Source organism: Pungitius pungitius, unplaced genomic scaffold (assembly GCF_949316345.1).
Source record: "Pungitius pungitius unplaced genomic scaffold, fPunPun2.1 scaffold_108, whole genome shotgun sequence".
Lineage (NCBI taxonomy): Eukaryota > Metazoa > Chordata > Actinopteri > Perciformes > Gasterosteidae > Pungitius > Pungitius pungitius.
Window position 1 is genome coordinate 1 of NW_026909834.1, and position 17,500 is coordinate 17,500.

The 17,500-nt window shown below is 51.5% G+C and overlaps 2 protein-coding genes across 4 annotated transcripts in view; one reads left to right on the plus strand and one right to left on the minus strand.

Moving 5' to 3' along the window:
* Positions 1-194: 194 nt before the first annotated feature.
* LOC119222966 (cysteine and histidine-rich domain-containing protein 1) lies at positions 195-2,670 on the plus strand (the record flags this gene model as incomplete). Its single annotated transcript, XM_062560404.1, is given in 6 exon segments — positions 195-354; positions 611-728; positions 2,103-2,161; positions 2,236-2,277; positions 2,279-2,405; positions 2,408-2,670. Coding segments are annotated over 6 exon segments (763 nt in total), but the record flags the coding sequence as incomplete, so codon positions are not given.
* Positions 2,671-3,567: 897 nt separating this feature from the next.
* si:dkey-172j4.3 (diacylglycerol kinase delta) overlaps positions 3,568-17,500 on the minus strand; it is a 15,349-nt gene continuing 1,416 nt past the window's right edge. For 2 of the 3 annotated variants that reach the window (XM_037479844.2, XM_037479842.2), the window contains exons 2-29: positions 14,673-14,783; positions 14,424-14,504; positions 14,239-14,343; positions 14,009-14,141; positions 12,548-12,654; positions 12,332-12,457; positions 12,030-12,132; positions 11,554-11,713; positions 11,281-11,389; positions 10,904-11,043; positions 10,570-10,657; positions 9,916-10,007; positions 9,156-9,255; positions 9,001-9,066; positions 8,693-8,882; positions 8,498-8,596; positions 8,311-8,395; positions 8,120-8,227; positions 7,924-8,020; positions 7,672-7,779; positions 7,470-7,583; positions 7,234-7,368; positions 6,991-7,154; positions 6,625-6,730; positions 6,413-6,502; positions 5,794-5,913; positions 5,594-5,699; positions 3,568-5,446 (exon numbers count right to left, since the gene is read on the minus strand). In XM_037479844.2, the coding sequence (XP_037335741.2) occupies positions 5,394-5,446; positions 5,594-5,699; positions 5,794-5,913; positions 6,413-6,502; positions 6,625-6,730; positions 6,991-7,154; positions 7,234-7,368; positions 7,470-7,583; positions 7,672-7,779; positions 7,924-8,020; positions 8,120-8,227; positions 8,311-8,395; positions 8,498-8,596; positions 8,693-8,882; positions 9,001-9,066; positions 9,156-9,255; positions 9,916-10,007; positions 10,570-10,657; positions 10,904-11,043; positions 11,281-11,389; positions 11,554-11,713; positions 12,030-12,132; positions 12,332-12,457; positions 12,548-12,654; positions 14,009-14,141; positions 14,239-14,319 (2,880 nt within the window). In that variant the 5' untranslated portion in view covers positions 14,320-14,343; positions 14,424-14,504; positions 14,673-14,783 and the 3' untranslated portion in view covers positions 3,568-5,393. The remainder of the gene's footprint in view (positions 5,447-5,593; positions 5,700-5,793; positions 5,914-6,412; positions 6,503-6,624; positions 6,731-6,990; positions 7,155-7,233; positions 7,369-7,469; positions 7,584-7,671; positions 7,780-7,923; positions 8,021-8,119; positions 8,228-8,310; positions 8,396-8,497; positions 8,597-8,692; positions 8,883-9,000; positions 9,067-9,155; positions 9,256-9,915; positions 10,008-10,569; positions 10,658-10,903; positions 11,044-11,280; positions 11,390-11,553; positions 11,714-12,029; positions 12,133-12,331; positions 12,458-12,547; positions 12,655-14,008; positions 14,142-14,238; positions 14,344-14,423; positions 14,505-14,672; positions 14,784-17,500) is intronic. The other variant, XM_062560403.1, reaches the window with a different exon arrangement.

The window sequence follows — 17,500 nt, forward strand, 5'->3', positions numbered from 1 at the left end:
CAACGACACGTCTTTACATGGGACATTACGGCGTCGCACACAATAACAGTTTCATTCTGTGTTTGCACAACACTCTTTAATTACAACGCTTCTACAGTGAGGAGATGAATACATTAACAGATGGGATCAGACAAATAATCAAAACAAATCAGCACACACACTGGCAGCATGATGGATGTGTGATGTGATGTGAGATCTTTTGTTTGTTGTGCGTCTCCAACCTGCGACATTGTGCCGTTGTGTAGCTACAAGTACTGGAACTGCTGCTGCATAAAGACGATTGACTTCAACGCTTTCCTCGAGCAGAAAGGCTGCAGCACAGGGAAACACCGCTGGGTCCCCAAGCAGGTACGTGCACCACCTGGAGAGGGGGGGGGGGGGGGGTAACCCTGCTGTCACTGATGATACATGGAGCAACAAAAAAGACAAACAACAAGATTATTAAGAGGAGTAAATCGGAATGTCTGAGGGGAACACGATCCTCATCTCTTGGGACTGAACTCACAGTGTGTGTGTGTGTGTGTGTGTGTGTGTGTGTGTGTGTGTGTGTGTGTGTGTGTGTGTGTGTGTGTGTGTGTGTGTGTGTGTGTGTGGTGTGTGTGTAGACAAGAAGAAGGTGGCGTGTCGATACGATTGGCACCAGACAGGAAATGATGTCGTCATATCGATTTACGCCAAGAACGCAAACCCAGAACTTTCCCGGATTGAGGCGAACCGGACCGTGGTGAGTCCCCATCTCCACCCCCCCCCCCCCCCCCCCACACACACACACACACACACACACACACACACAAAAGGTCCCAAACACACACACAAGGTCCTCCCACACACAAGGGTCTCCCCCACACACAAGGTCCCACCAAGGTCCCCCCCTCCCACACACACAAGGTCCCATACAAGGTCCCACACACACACACCCACAAGGTCCCACACAAGGTCCCCCACATACACACAGACAAGGTCCCCCCCACACACAAGGTCCCACACACAAAAACACACACAAGGTCCCACACAAGGTCCCCAACATACACACAGACAAGGTCCCCCCCCACACACAAGGTCCCCCCCCACAAACACAAGGTCCACACACACACACACACACAAGGTCCCCCCCACACACAAGGTCCAACACACACAAACACACACACCAAGGTCCCCCCCCACACACACACCAGGTCACACACACACACACACAGAATGTCCCCCCCACACACAAGGTCCCACACACACACACACACAAGGTCCCCCCTCACACACACACAGACAAGGTCCCCCGCACACAAGGTCCCACACACACACACACACACACACACAAGGTCCCCCCCATACACAAGGTCCCCCACATACACACACACAAGGTCCCACACACACACACACACACACACACACACAAGGTCCCCCACATACACACAGACAAGGTCCACACACACACACACACACAAGGTCCCCCCACACACAAGGTCCAACACACACAAACACACACACAAGGTCCCCCCCCACACACACACCAGGTCACACACACACACACACAGAATGTCCCCCCCACACACAAGGTCCCACACACACACACACACAATGGTCCCCCCTCACACACACACAGACAAGGTCCCCCGCACACAAGGTCCCACACACACACACACACACACACACAAGGTCCCCCCCATACACAAGTCCCCCACATACACACACACAAGGTCCCACACACACACACACACACACACACACACAAGGTCCCCCACATACACACAGACAAGGTCCCACACACACACACAAACACACACACAAGGTCCCCCCCCCCACACACACAGGTCCCACACACACACACAAACACACACACAAGGTCCCCCCCATACACAAGGTCCCACACACACACACATGAGGTCCCCCCCCCACACACAAGGTCCCCCCCCTCCTCCCCCCCACACACACACAAGGTCCCAGACACACACACATGGTCCCACAAAAGGTCCACACACACACAAGGTCCCCCACACACACAAGGTCCACACAAGGTCCCACACACACACACACAGACGTAGACTCTGTACTGGACGTGTTTAACACATCGATGATCGTACTAAAGTTCACTGTCTCTCTTCAAGCTCTCGTGTGAATGCAGTTTGAGAACGAGAAGATCTTCAAGAGAGACTTCCACTTCTGGGTGGGTGAGTCGTTCGCCGTCCTCGTCTCGTTGTTTCCGTCGCCGCGTAGTTTTAAAACGCCGCTCCCCTCCAGGTGGTCGACGTGCAGAGAAGCTCCGTCAGCATGCTCCCCTCCAAAGGTGGAGGTCACCCTCCGCAAGGCCGACCAGGTGGCCTGGGGCAAGCTGGAGGACCCCAACTTCAAAGCCCGGCCACCGAGGAGGCTCGAGGAGGCCGCCGCCGCCGCGCTACGAAGGCAGCCGGACTAGACATCGACGACGACGACATCAGCGACTCCGACGAGGAGTGGGCCTACGACACCAAGCAGAGGAAACCCGGGGAGGAGAAGGACGAGCAGAGGAGCAGAGGGGAGGAGGAGGTCTTAAAGCTGAAGGAGGTGGAGGAGGAGATGAAGAAGGCGACAGAGGAGAGGAGGAGGGCAGAGGAGGAGAAGAAGAGGCTGGAGGAGGAGAGGAGGCAGGAAGCTGAGGGAGGATACGAGGACATGCCGGAGCTCGAGTGACCGCGAGGAGGAGGAGGAGGAGGAGGAGGAGGAGGAGGAGGAGGAGGAGGAGGAGGAGGAGGAGGCTGCATCAGAACAAACGATGATGCAAAACTCTTTTTTTTAAAGTGATTGTTGATTATTTAGTTTTTTAGCTACAAATGAAGATTTAAAGGAAAAGCTGCTGAAATTGTGTTTCTTTTCTTTGATGTAACAACACAGGAATAAAAATTGTGTGTAGACCAAATGTGTCTTTTTTATATTATATTTATATATAATTAAACGGTTTTAACTAGGGCTGTCAAAAATAGCGCGTTAACGACGTTAATTAGTTGTTTGTTGTTAATTACGTCAATTTTAGCGGCTAGCGGTTTTCCTTGCAGCTCCAGTCTCGTCTTTTTCCGTTCTAATCGCCGCGCTTGACTTCACGGTGTAACCTTTGTTATTGTTCGGTGGAAATCGGGCGAAATTCGGTCGGTCCGGGAGATTTTCAGGAGGGTCTTTGAAATTCGGGAGGGTTGACATGTTGTCATGTCTGGTCATGTCTGGTCATCGCAGCCCTGAACCATCAGGAGCACAAACTCACAGCAGAGTGGGATAAACTGCAGAGGCTGGAGACCCTTCTAGAGCCATGCAGGGAAATCAGTCTGTAACTTATCAAATAACATTGATTTGATTATTTTCTGGAATGAATTAAACCAAGTCAAATATCAAAAACATGTATTTATGTTAAAAATAATGATGATAATAATACTGATAATTATGTATCTGTGTCCTGTTATTTATCTTTGGTATGCATTTCAGAAAGAAAAAATGGTTAGAATTAAGGTGTAATTGCAAATAGTGATTAATCCTGATTAATCCACTGAAAATTCTGATTAATTTGTTTTTAGAAGTTGGATCCAAAACAACAACAACAACAACCACACTTCAATAATTCATTTAATCTCCAGAGGATTTGCTCCAGTTTTGTTACACACTGCACACAATAACACAATAAAACACCTCGCGACGCACACGCTCGTGCAACACCTAGGCTCCCGATGGCTGGATGAGGAATGGATGGATGGATGGCTGGATGAGGGATGGATGGATGAGGGATGGATGGATGTGCAGGCAGGTCAGCTCTGTGGAACAGCTGTAAATCTGTTGGTTCCTTTGAGATTCTCAGCTAAAGTCCCCAGAAGAGCTTCAGTAAAAAAAAGACTCATGTTTCTAAAGAAGAACAATCGTTGGTTAAGAGAACAATTATGGCTTCAACCGTTGTGTCCCTCAAACATTGAGCAAGAAGATGCTGATTAAAGCAAACAGTAAATTAAACAGGATTTTGTCAAAGTCTTTTGTTCATGTGAACGATTCTCAGCAGCCAAATAACCTTAAAATATGTTGTAATAAAACATGGAACGACGCGAAACAGCATTTGCATTAAACAGGAGATCTGGAGGGGGGGGGGGGGGCTGTGATGTCACGTCTAAATAAGTTCCATTCTTTTACATTTTGTTATTAGATATTACATTTTATCTACACACTTTGATCATGAATAAAAGACTTCTTAATGAAAAAAAACACTTGTAAACACTCAAAATCTTAAACACACGTACGCACCCATGCACACAATGCCCCCCCCCCCCCCCCAATTAAGTTTGCTTCTTCGTAAAGTGCAAGGCAAGATACAGTAAACTTCGAAATGTTGGACACACACACGTCATCCCTAAAGTGAAATCACACCCGTCTTGATGACGTTTTGTTCCTTTTCAGCTGATGCTCCTCAGACGAAACCTTCTCTCTGAAAATGAGCTTCAAGAAGCGTAAACCTGAAACGTATCTGCAGATGAAGGAGCGGATTTCCTCCTGTGGGGATGAAATCTGTTAGAACTTCTCTCTGGAAGTCTTGGCAGTCATGTAAGCGATATATATATTATTTTTATATATTGTTTGTACCGGTTAAATAACGAAGTGCTGCTGCAGTAAAACCCGACTATCAAGCAAAAGGAGTTTGTTCAAAGCTTCACACGTTACCTTTGGGAAAATAAGATGTACTTCAAAAATATATCATATTAAAAGCTTTGAACCACGGACAAGGCGAAAATCAAAGGTCACGCACTCGTACTCTTATGTTACAAATACAATCAGGAGTTTGGCAGCGAGCCGCCTCCTCCTCGTGTAAACAGCACGACGAACCCCCGACCCACGAGGAACCGCTTCAGAACCACTTCAGAACCACGGCAGCAGAAGCCCGGGAGGGATCCACCGGCAAGTCCACACGCAACATCTAACAATCTCCTCCCAGCTGGAGATGCTCCAGTTTGTTCGTGGCAGCAGCAACAGCAAAAAAATACGGCGAGAATAATCAAAGAGTCCAAAGGCCGTCGGTCCAGAAGAAGAAAGACGATTTAAGTTAAGAAAACACGACTCGTGACGGAGGCCAAAAGAAGAAAGGCGGGCGCTCGGCATGCAAGGAGAGCGCCGCGCTAGAAGAAACAGAGGAACCCTTCGGTTCCTCCTGCTTTGTGTGTCTGCTGACCGCTTCCACTTCCTCTTCCACTTCCTCTTCCACGTAAACGAAAACCAAACAGGAAGTCTTCTCCAAAAAAACAGCAGGAAAGCGGATCGTCCCCACGAAGTGGAGGGTCGATTTCCTGTCCTCCCTCTCACGGATGGAGAGGTACTCGGGTGAGGGGGGGGGGGGGGGGGGTAAGGGGGGAAGGGGGAGTGGTGGTGGGGGGGGTTTCAGCGCCTCATCCGGGACTTCAATTACCCGAAGAATCTGCCTCACCGGCCCCCCCTTTGATCTCCCAGTTGCCTGCGTGGGAGACAGAGAATGAGTGAATGACTGGGACGCTGCGTGGCTCCAGGGAGGAGCAGCACACCTGCCTCCTGCCTCCTGTCATCTGCCACCTGCCACCTGCCTCCTGCCACCTGCCACCTGCCTCCTGCCACCTGCCGTTACCTGAGAGCGAGCTGTTGGACTTCTGCTTGTGGAGCTTCTCCTTCTTCACCTTGGGTGCGACCTTCAGCTTCACGCTGCTGCTCTTACCGCCGAGCCGCGCCGAGTCCTGGAACGAGAGCAGGAGGCGCCGGTTTAGACGGCACGCCACTCGGTGGTGCGGGATGTCACCCCCCCCCTCCCCCGACCTCCTCCACCCTCACCTCCTCCTCCTCGGAGCACTGCATCAGCGGGCAGATCCAGTGGATGTCGTCCAGCTTGTGGAGCTCGGCGCTGAGGCCGTTCAGGGAGGTCCGAAGCTCCTGCTCCTCCGGGGAGTCCGACTGATGAGGAGGAGGAGGAGTTAGCGTGCAATGAAAAAAACACTGGACACCTGTTCTGTTCTTCCACCAGGGGGCGGGGCATGCACTATGGCAGGTTCAGTTAATCTCCAAAAGCTAATAACTGCCTGCAGTTTATCATTTATGCCTCAGAATAAGATCTGCTGAATAAGTGACGGTTTAATACACTTAAAATTCTTCTCGGAGGAGGAAATCACACACACGTCCATACGTATTCAATTAAAATGTATAAAAAGGTATTCAACCTTCTGACAGATGTTCTCCTAACAGTCGTCTATCTCTTATTTTCATTAAACACACGCTGCAATTATTCAACTTTAAAACGCTAAAGGTACCTTTCAGCTTCACAAATGTTTGCTCTCCTGCACAAAGGGCTATTGTGTGTGTGTGTGTGTGTGTGTGTGTGTGTGCGATGCACAGAGGATGTAAAGTGAGCCCTGAGAGCCAGGAGGACAAACAGAGAGGAGGAGCATGAAGGTACCAGCAGCTTCCCGTCCAGCAGCATCCGGGTCTCGGCCTGCAGGACTTTGCTGCTGTTGACGAGCTCCACGGCGGCGCTGCGACTGAGACACTGGAGACGGAGACGCACCAACGTCACACATCGAAAAGAGCGTTCAAAGTGACAGGAGGGCCGCGCGTATACACACACACGTCTGCCCCCCCCCCCCCCCCCCCCCCCTTGCTGTGTCCTACCTCGGGGGTGGACAGCTTGGCCTCGGTGAGCACCAGCGCGGTGGCGTTGACGGCGTGGGCCAGCTCCTGCTCCACCAGCTTGTGGGTCTTGGCGGCCTCGCGGATCCTATGAGGTTATTATCGTTATTATTCATCAGCAGGTCAGAGACATCCTGTTTGTGTCAATCGTGCTTCCTTAATCGTAGTGACTTTTATTCTATTCTCATAATTATGTTCATTCTTAGTGGCCTGTAAATAAATAGGATGATGCTCAATAAGGATATAATGTATACAAGGAAAACACTGCTGGACTCAACTGAATGTTTCACTCAAACTATTTCTTTTATTGTGAAATTACTCCCGTACAGGAAGTGCTTCCGCGCTTACTTGCTGATGAGCGTGTCGGCCTCGGCGCCCAGCTGCTGCACCTGAGCGCACTCCTCCTCCGTCAGGTACTCCATGGACTGCTGCGAGTCCAGGCGGGGACGGCTGTCCCGGTAGCTGTCCACCTTCCTCTTGTCCTCCCAGGACTTCAGCGTGCTCTCGAACGCCTGCGGAGACGAGGCGCGCTTAGTGAACGCTGCCACGTGCCACCTCGGGCTCGACGTGGCAGCGGCGCGGGGACGTTACCCGGTCTCTGGTGAGCATCTGGGCTCGGTTCTTGTGGACGATCTTGACGATGCCGGGCGGCTGGATCCAGGCCTCCCCGTCCACCTGCACGGGGACCCCCTCCTCCCCCAGGATGGTGATCTTCACCTGGCGGCACTGAGGGGAGCAGACAAAGCGGCGGCGCGTTTTAGGTCACCTGACGGACGGGTTGTCCCCAGCGGTCCGTCCCGGCGGGGGGTGGTGGGGGGGGGGGTTACCTGCGCGATGCGGTGGTGCTGCAGGTTGATGACCCTCGACATGGCCATCTGCATGCTGCCGAACACCGCCACCACCTCCAGCTTCTTGTCGTCGAACGACGGAGCGCCGAAGTTCTGGGAGAAGAGAGAGGACGACAGCTGTCAGTCAGACGCGCCGCAGCCGGGGGGGGGCGCGTGGCGGCGCCGCCTCCGAGGGACTCACGTTGTCCTCCTTGGTGCCTCCCCAGAAGTTGATGCCGCCCGCGTAGCTCGGGATGTTGAGCACGGCCAAGCCCTGCAGGCTGGGCAGAGACATGGGAACCCCGTCACACTGGACAGAGGGACAGAGACAGAGGGACAGAGACAGAGGGACAGAGACAGAGGGACAGAGACAGAGGGACAGAGACAGAGACACAGGTCAATGTTGAGGCTTGAGGAGCGCGTTTCATCCGCCCCGAATGTCCCCCACGCAGACCTCCAGCTGAACCCTCTGCTCCAGGTTCTTGTACGTCTTCTGGACCAGCTCTTTGGTCCCCAGCACTCCGTACCACATCATGTTCTTGGTGCGGCTGCTGCAGAGAGAAGACACCAGTCGGCACTTTGTCCCCCGGGTGGACTGAGGGAGGGACGGAGGGACGGAGGGAGGGACGGAGGGACGGAGGGACTCGTACCTGCACTTCTTGGGGTGCTCGTCTCGCTTGTTGTTGAACTCGAGGGAGATCTTTGCGTCCAGGCCGATGCCGAAGTAGTTGTTCATCACGCACTTCTCGGAGCATTGTCTGCACACAGAGAGCACGTGAGCATCGTTCCTGTCAAACGGGGCCAACGAGACGTCCGTGCACGTCCGTGCACGTGGACTCACACGCAGTCCTCGCTGAAGGTCACCGTGTGGAAGCTCTCGGGTTTCTCCAGGACGATTGGGGAGGTGGGGCTTAAGCCTCCTTGACCTGCCCGGGAGAACAAATGTCCACTTCAGTCACTTCAGTGAGCGCTGGCACAGATGTCGGCGTGCGCGACCTTTGACCCGGATCAAGCTAAGGGGCGCTTACGCGGCTCGACGTCCTTCAGCTCCTCGCTGTTCTCCCTCTTGATGGAGCACGAGGACCACGCCCTCTGGACCTGGGTGTGCCGGTTCTGCTCGTCCACCACTGAAACCACGACATCAGTGAACTTAACGCCGCCCCCCCCCCCAGAGGGAGGCCAGAGAAGCACAAAGAGAAGAAGAAGAAGAAGAAGAGACTTACTCGTACCTTTCTCTGCCTGCTCGATGATCTGCCTCAGGGCTTTCTTCAGGCTGTTGGCCCGGAGCATCAGCTGCTCCTTGGACCGGTACGCTTTACCCTCCGAGCCCGACTCGCCGCCGCCGCCGCCCTCCACGGGGCTCGAGCCGCCGCCGCCGCCCTCCTGGCCGGGGGCCGAACCCGCCGGCACCACCTGGACGAGGCGGAGCAAAAGGAGGTGAAATACAGGCGTGTTTGTCCAGCTGCGATCCAGTTCTCCGAGGAGCCTGCAAGCGGCGCCACGCGTCTGGAGATTAGTGATGATTCTTTACCTGAGCCTCTGCTTCTTCACTCAAGGCCTTGACCAGCGAATTGAGCTTCTCATTCAGCAGAGAACACTGAAACAAGAGGGACAGAGGGCGGCTTAAAGGATGGACCCCCCCAGTCACCTCCTCACATCCTCCACCAGGGGAACACACACACACACCTTCTTCGCCATGGCGTCCGCCTCCTCCTTGTTCTCCGTGGCTCTCTCGTACGCCTTCCCCACCTCCGCCACGAAATCATTCACCGTCCCACACAGGAACCTGAGGGGGGGGGGGGCATGTTGACACATTTCAGAGTTTTCAGAATCTCCACCTACCCGCGCGTCTGCTACGTCGCCTCCATCTTTTTTACTCGTTAAATGTGAAGCAGGAGAAGTTTCTGTCTAATTAAACTGTTTCACCTTGTGAGAACGCTTTGTTCCGCTTATTCATCTGCGACCTTTGACCCCATTATCTCAGGAACAGATTGTTGCTGAAGGGAGACATTTACGCAACGTCCACCTTCATGTTTCCTCATTGGGAAGAAAAAGCCTCTGCTCCACCTCTGCTCCACCCTGGTGTCACGCTGTGATGAGAACGTGCCCCGACGTCCCAGATGGGTTTGAAATGTGCCGCAACACACACACACACACGCACACCCTAAAGTGCTCAGAGCCTCTAATGTACTCACACACTGAGGATGACCCCTAAAGACTGATTCACTTACCACTGGAAGGCACTTACTGCCCCCCCCTCCCCTGTTAGTGTGTGTGTGTGTGTGTGTCCTGAGGGAACACACACCTTTTGCGTTATCCTTCTTCGCTCATCATCTTCCTTCTCTACTTTCCTAACTTTCAACCCATCCTTCTCTCTCCACTTGTCCCCCCCCCCCCCACTGTCTGTCCCAGTTTTAAAATAATATTCCAATCACGTATCACGTACTTGGCTGAAGAAATGACGTCGCTGTGTTTGTCCGAGTCCAGGATCTTAGCGAGGTGGGAGGCCACGGAGTCTGCATACTGAGTGATGTGGACCTGAGAGAGAGACACAGAGACACAGAGACAAAGAGACAAAGAGACACAGAGACAAAGAGACACAGAGACAAAGAGACACAGAGACAAAGAGACACAGAGACAAAGAGACACAGAGACAAAGAGACACAGAGACAAAGAGACACAGAGACACAGAGACAAAGAGACAAAGAGACACAGAGACACAGAGACACAGAGACACAGAGACACAGAGACACAGAGACAAAGAGACAAAGAGACACAGAGACACAGAGACACAGAGACAAAGAGACACAGAGACACAGAGACACAGAGACACAGAGACAAAGAGACACAGAGACAAAGAGACAAAGAGACACAGAGACACAGAGACACAGAGACACAGAGACAAAGAGACACAGAGACACAGAGACACAGAGACACAGAGACACAGAGACACAGAGACACAGAGACACAGAGACAGGTTCATTTTCTCTAACTGGGAGAAACATCCTGGGTGTCCCGACTTGATGAAATGAGTGATCTCTGAACATGTGACCGTCCTGTGGGGGGGGGGGGGGGGTCCGTGTCCTGGGGGGCGGTTTACCTGCAGCTGAGAGTCCAGGCCGTCGTCTTCTCTGGCCGGCGGCGAGCGCTTGGTGGGGGTGGGCACCTCGTACGTCATCACGCTCCACCTGAAGGGGGGGGGGGGCAGAGGAGGATCAGCAGGAGGACAGAAAGACCTTCTGGGACCCCGAGGGTCCTTCTGGCTTTGTGTGATCGCATTCTACTCTTTAAAAACCTTTCACATGATGTCAGTAACTTTTAAACCTCCGAAACACGAGAAAAAAGGCAGAAAGGCTGCAGCTCAGCAATGAAGCTCATTATCTTCATTGCTTTGGCTGATGGTCGATACGGACTCCGTGCTCTCCGGGACCTACCGGTCCAGCATCTTGGTGGTGGCCCTCTCCATCTTCTCCAGGATCTGCAGCAGCTGCGCGTCGTCGTCGCAGAGGCCCCCCCAGCCCAGGACCCGGGCCAGGTCGTTGCCGGTCCCCAGAGGCAGAACCCCGAGCTGGCACTGCAAACGCAGACACACACACACACACACACACACGAACACCAGGGTGCACTTTGGGTTAAAAAGAGACGCAGCAGGGAGGTCGACTTAAAGTCATTAAGTAACTCCGTGGCGCTAATCACGGCGCCATTTTCTTTCGCCATCATTTCACCCGCCGACGGCAGCCTCCGCCGACACGCTCTCTTGTGTTCTCCACAGTGACCACAGCTATTACATCATCACCCTCCTCCTCCTCACCTGCTTATGGAGGTTGAGCTTATCCAGCTCTGAGAGCACCCAGCCCACGCTGCCGTCTCCCCCGCACACCAGGATGCGAAACGTCACAAACTTCTGGAACAGGCGCAGGCTGCGGCAGGGAAGGGAGTGGGAGGACGGGAAGAGGAAGAGGAGGAGGAGGAGGAGGACACAATGTTAAGAGGTAGATGGAAATTACAGCCTGCGTCGAACGAGTCGTGACTGGAAAGCGAGGAAGCTCTGCAGTGGGCTGTGAACGCTTGTGCTGCTCAGTACCCGAGCTCCGGGCCCCCGTTCATCAGGTCGAACACCTGGGCCGGGTTCAGGAGCTGCTTGAACTTGCGGAGGAACTTCACTCCCTGGTTGTCTCCGCTTTTGGAGTTGACCAGGACCAGCAGGGGACTGGAGCAGGACGCCGAGGTGGCCTTCCAGAAGCCTGAGAGGAAATCAATCAGAGCGACGTCACACTAAAAGAAGCTGGAAATAGTTTGCAATTCCACGGACACCTCAGGTCCAATTTACAGAAATATTGTGCAAATGTTCACACTTCTAAGAAGTGAATAGAGGATTTAAGTGTTATACATCTTACGTCTGTATGGTGCGACAGGAAAAGGAAACTGATTGAAATGCACTTATTGTAAATCGCTTTGGATAAAAGCATCAGCTAAATGACATGTAATGTAATTATAAAAAGAGCCAGGGGTCATTTTCAACTTTGAGTCTGTGTGTGTGTGTGTGTGTGTGTGTCTCACCATCCGAGTCGATGCTGTTAAGTGCAGTGGGAGGGATGATTGACACCCGATATTGACCCAATGGACACACCTTCCCCATTTGTTCTTTACAGCTGTTGTGGACCTGAACACACACACACACACACACACACACACACACACACAATAAGTGGAAGGGAAGAGTGAAGTTCCTTTGTTGTGAGGAACAGTGAGTGCTGTGAAAGCTTCCCGTGGGTGCAGCAACACGTCAGATTGTTGAACAAAACAGAATGTATTTAAAAAAACCAACTCTGTGCCTCCCCCCCCGGGAGGGTCCCACTTACGATGGCTTTGCACCAGAGGCAGCGCCAGTCCTGCAGCCGCCGCACGCTGCCGCAGTTCTTGTCGCACACCACGCACTTGGCGCTGACGGGCAGGTTGCCCTCCAGCCACTGGTGGGGCATGAACACCTGGGAGGAGACACGCAGGGAGGACAGCGGGGTGAGGCCCGCGGGGAGGTGATCCGCGGTGAATCTCTCCGTCTCGGGAGGAGCGCTCACCCCCTCCTCGTCCTCGATGATGTCGTTGCCTATGGAGGCCAGCGTGGTCCACTTGCAGTTGTTGGTGGAGCGGACGGCGCAGCGCTTGTGGGCCTTGAACTTGCAGACTGCAGAGGACGGAACGCAAACATGGATGCTCATGTGACATCTTCTGCCTTAAATATCTTTGGAATAGTTTTTAATTTAATTTTCCATCATACACTTTGCATTCCACGTATTCTTTTTGTCTTATTGGAACAAATATATTTTCTTTAGACTTCATGTGTCATTCATTGTAAAGATACGTTTCATATGCGAAAGGTACAGAACAAATACATTTCTTGTTCGGATTAATCATTTCTCACGGATAAAGTCCTAGTAAGGGACCTTTGGTGCGTATGAAAACGGAAACATGCAGCTGTAAAGTTCCTCCTTTACTGCCACCGTGCTCAGTGAAGACGTTCATGGCCCGTTGCTCAGAGTATGTGGGCCTCAGTGTGCGTGTCAGCGTGTGTTAGCGTGCATGTCAGCGTGTGTCAGCGTGTGCTAGCGTTTATGTTAGCGTGTATCAGTGTGTTAGCGTTTATGTTACCGTGTGTCAGCGTGCATGTCAGCGTGTGTTAGCGTGCACGTCAGCGTGTGCTAGCGTTTATGTTAGCGTGTATCAGCGTGTGTTAGCGTTTATGTGTCGTGTGTCAGCATGCATGTCAGCGTGTGTCAGCGTGTGGTAGCGTGTATGTCAGGGTGCATGTCAGCGTGTGTTCGCGTGTATGTCAGCGTGTATGTCAGCGTGCATGTCAGCGTGCATGTCAGCGTGTGTGTCAGCGTGTGTTAGCGGGCATGTCAGCGTGTGTTAGCGTGTATGTCAGGGTGCATGTCAGCGTGTATGTCAGCGTGCATGTCAGCGTGCATGTCAGCGTGTATGTCAGCGTGCATGTCAGCGTGCATGTCAGCGTGTGTGTCAGCGTGTGTTAGCGGGCATGTCAGCGTGTGTTAGCGTGTATGTCAGAATATGTTAGCGTGTGTCAACGTGTGTTAGCGTGCATTTCAGCGTGTGTCAGCGTGTATTTCAGCGTGTGATAGCGTTTTTGTTAGCATGTATCAGCCTGTGTTAGCGTTTATGTTAGCGTGTGTCAGCGTGCATGTCAGCGTCTGTTAGCGTGCATGTCAGCGTGTGCTAGCGTTTATGTTAGCGTGTGTTAGCGTTTATGTTAGCGTGTATCAACATGTTTGTCAGCGCGTGTTAGCATGTGTGTCAGCGTGTTTGTCAGCGTTTATGTTAGCGTGTATCAGCGTGTGTGTCAGCGTTTATGTTAGCGTGTGTCAACTTGTGTCACCGTGTATCAGCGTGTCTTAGCGTTTGTGTTAGCGTGCGTCAGCGTGTCTTAGCGTTTGTGTTAGCGTGCGTCAGCGTGTCTTAGCGTTTGTGTTAGTGTGTGTCAGCGTGTCTTAGCGTTTGTGTTAGCGTGTGCGTCCATGCACCTTCGCAGGAGAGGCCGTGGGAGGTGACGCCTGGCAGGGCCTCCCGGCACACGTTGCAGAAGGTCGGTCTGGCGTGCGAGCAGGCGTACCAGTTGTGCATCCCGGAGAAGTGCTCCATGTTGAACTGGCTGGCCTGAGGAGGCAGAGGAGACAATAAAAAGATCAAATACCAAGTTTTTATTTTAAACCATCTGTAAATGAGTGAATAAATAATATCACCAGCTGTTCACCTCATAGGTTTCCCACTTCTGGACGGATCTGAGGGCGCCAATCCAGTCCTCCATTTCCTTCCTGCTCTCGGCGCACAGCATCAGTTTGCGAAATGGAGTGATCACCTGAGGAGGAAAAGGAAAATATTGAAGAAAATTGATTCATGTGTCAACATAGATCCATGTGCTCCGTCATCGTTGGTCACCGTGAAGCTGTTGTTGATGTTCTTGGTGCTGGTCTCGGCCACACTCGCGTCCGATAGGTCCACCTCGTCAAAAATCAGAGACTAACGGTGGGAAAGAAAAATGGGATTTTTATTTTTTCTTCTTGTATCTTATCCGGATATTGTGTATTTAATCACACGCTGACACCTCTCAGCCTGTTAAACACTATGTGGCTCCAAAGTACATTCAATAGAAAGCGAAGTCATTACAGGAGGGGAAGAAGCCAGTACCTTGCAGTCCTTGGCGTAGTAGAGAGTCCTCCCTCTAAGTTTGAAGTACCTCCTCTTCCATCTCTGGAACGAGCTTGTCTGCTTTAACAGGATTCCCTCCTTCACACTTTTCTGCAGCGAGATGGAGGGAGAGAACAAGAAGACAGGGAGGGGGAGAGATGTCAGTGGATCTGGATCCTTCTGAGCTGCCGGAGTGGCAGCCGCTCTGTGGGGAGTCCACGCGTAAACGGGAGGTCTGTTTTGAGGCCGGCTTTCAGGCGGAGACGTACTGAGACTCATAATCAGACGCCGGAGTTGTCTGAAGTCCCCCCACCCCCCTCTTGTCTCTGTTTTTATTGAATGAGGAAAGCAGGAAGCCCCACCAGGAGCTGCTCTCCAACGGAGATGAAGACATGTGCGTCTCTGCCCCACAATGATTAGTTTCCACAGATTTCTCTCCGCTCCTCATGCACTCATTATTTCACTCTCTATTCATGAGTACATGCCCAGAGAGGACAGACTGCACCATGGGTAATCAAGCAGAGGATGCCCGCCCCTTCGTGCAAAGTTAAATCTCTAAACTCTGATCCCAGGTATAGACCTTGTTCACAACTTCCGTATTTGTTACTGGATATATGCAATCGTTGTGGTGATCTTCCTGTCTGGTCAGGACAACGGTAACGGTACAAGCTAAGAGAAGGTTTATTGTAGCGTAGCGGGCTGTTCTTGTTATTCCCAAAAGACAGCCAAATCGTTTCATTCCTTTCCTGTTGATGGTGATGTTTGACGAAAATCTATTCAGGTGATCTGGTGGGATGACGGACCAAACTTTAGCATTAAAAAGGGGAACACTCATATCTATGGGAGCACTTGTGCCTGCAGCAGACACCTCAGATGACTACGTTTTAGGGATCCCTGTTTTCTGCTTGAAACCAGAGGCTGTCCCTCACCCAGGGGGGTCAAACTTTCAGGTTCGAGCCACGTACTGCCCGCTTCGAGCCAACGGCTGACTGGGGGGGTGCGCTAGCGATCCGACAGTACAGGCGACGAGTTTGACATATGTGTCCTAGTCTTTTTCCTTGAAACGATTTCACCGCTAAAAGGACAAAGGGACCCTGTGTTTGAGCGGTACGAAAAACGGCAGCTGTTGACGTTGCATTCGGCTTTAACATTATTGTCGCTACACACAAGACGTTCACTTGGACAACCACACAGAACACATTGATACCACAATGCTTAATTAAAAGCAGACTATAATGCTTTAGTGAGGTATTCTATATCCTCTACATACATTCTGTCTAAGTGGACACGCTAATGATTTGTCAAGACAGTTCAGTAGCTAACAGCTAGCCTGATCGCTCTCACTTAAGTAACCTTGATACTGATGTGAACCATTTATTTGTCTTGTTCTTTTGGTGACGGAGTTTTCCTCCACCAGTCTTGCAACGTCAGCAAATGTAAGTGTATGTAAATCTGTGAGCGAAGTTGTGAAGACTCCATTATCTCCTGATGTGTTGACGCTTGACAGGAAGTCCACTTCCACATTGATTTAGCATTTTTGTGAAAAAGGTCTATTGATTTTGTTTTTCAACAGTCAAATAAAAACGGCACAGGCAGCGATAAAAGACTGACAGTGGTTTAAATAACCCAATCAACCAAAGACCCAGCAAGCCACGAGCTGACGTACACATGGGGGGAAGACACAAAGTAAACACACAATGATGACATCATGCTTCGTTCAAATTGCTAGTTTGGATGACTTATTCTTGACATTAAAGTAATCATGGGACCTTCATAATGTGAGACTAGTATTTCATTGAAACAGCTGTAGAGTGTATTGTTTTGCTGCCAAGATATAAAATAGATATGTGGCCTTTTACTTGCTAGTTCCTAGCGAGCTAAGTGCCTAGCACATTAGCTGGTTGCTAATTAGCACAGCAGCTAATGCGGCTTGTATGGTTCTTAGTGTTTATCTTTCTCCTACATTATCTTAGTTGTTAGCTCGTAAGCTGCCTTGCTAGCATCTTGTACATTGCTGTATCACAGCTTGCTAACAGTGTTTTATTATACAGGGACTTGCATGAGGGCCAATTACGTATCTTGAAGGAGCGGCCTTAAAGTTGTTGCTTTTTTTTTGAGTTCCTTCCTGTTTAAACAATCTCACCACCGCATCTGCATTTCGCCACACCTGTCTTAGCCACGGCTATCTTCTTCCTCCCGTCTCTCTTTTAGTTCCTGTTTTAATTGCATTATTTCCACTGTGTCTGTGTCTGTGTCTGTTCCCCCTCCTCAGCGCTCTTTCCATCTCAATTCAATTCCCTTTCCCTCCATCTTCTGGCCGCTCTCTCTCTCTCGGCCGTCCGCACAGAGGGAGTAATACAAGTCAGAAGCACCTGCGAAAACCAGTGATCACGCCTGAACCGTCCTTCCAGTGCAATGATTTCTCAGCAGTGTCCCTGAGAACAAGTGCGAGTCTCTTCCTCGGAATTAATGGGCTGTTGTGCCCCGAGGGAGAGAAGAAAAACCTCACATTGTAGAGGAAGGGAAGGAAGGGCGGCGCAAGCCGTGATGGATGGGCCTGTGGTACGGACCATTAGGGAGAGGACACGGGGACACGGGGAGCAAAGGAAGAGCCACAACGGTGTGTAGAAAGCGAAGGAAACGAAAGAAGGAGGCGAAGCCTTGAAGAGAGGCAGGAAATAAGAAAGGTGTAAAGGTCGCTTCTGACTTGAGATAACTTGACTTGAGATAATGACCTTCCACCTTCCACCAATCAGACTTGTACTGTGCGTGGTTGCCACAGCAACAGCAAACGTCAATCAAGAAGCTAGTCGGAGTGTTTGTGTTTG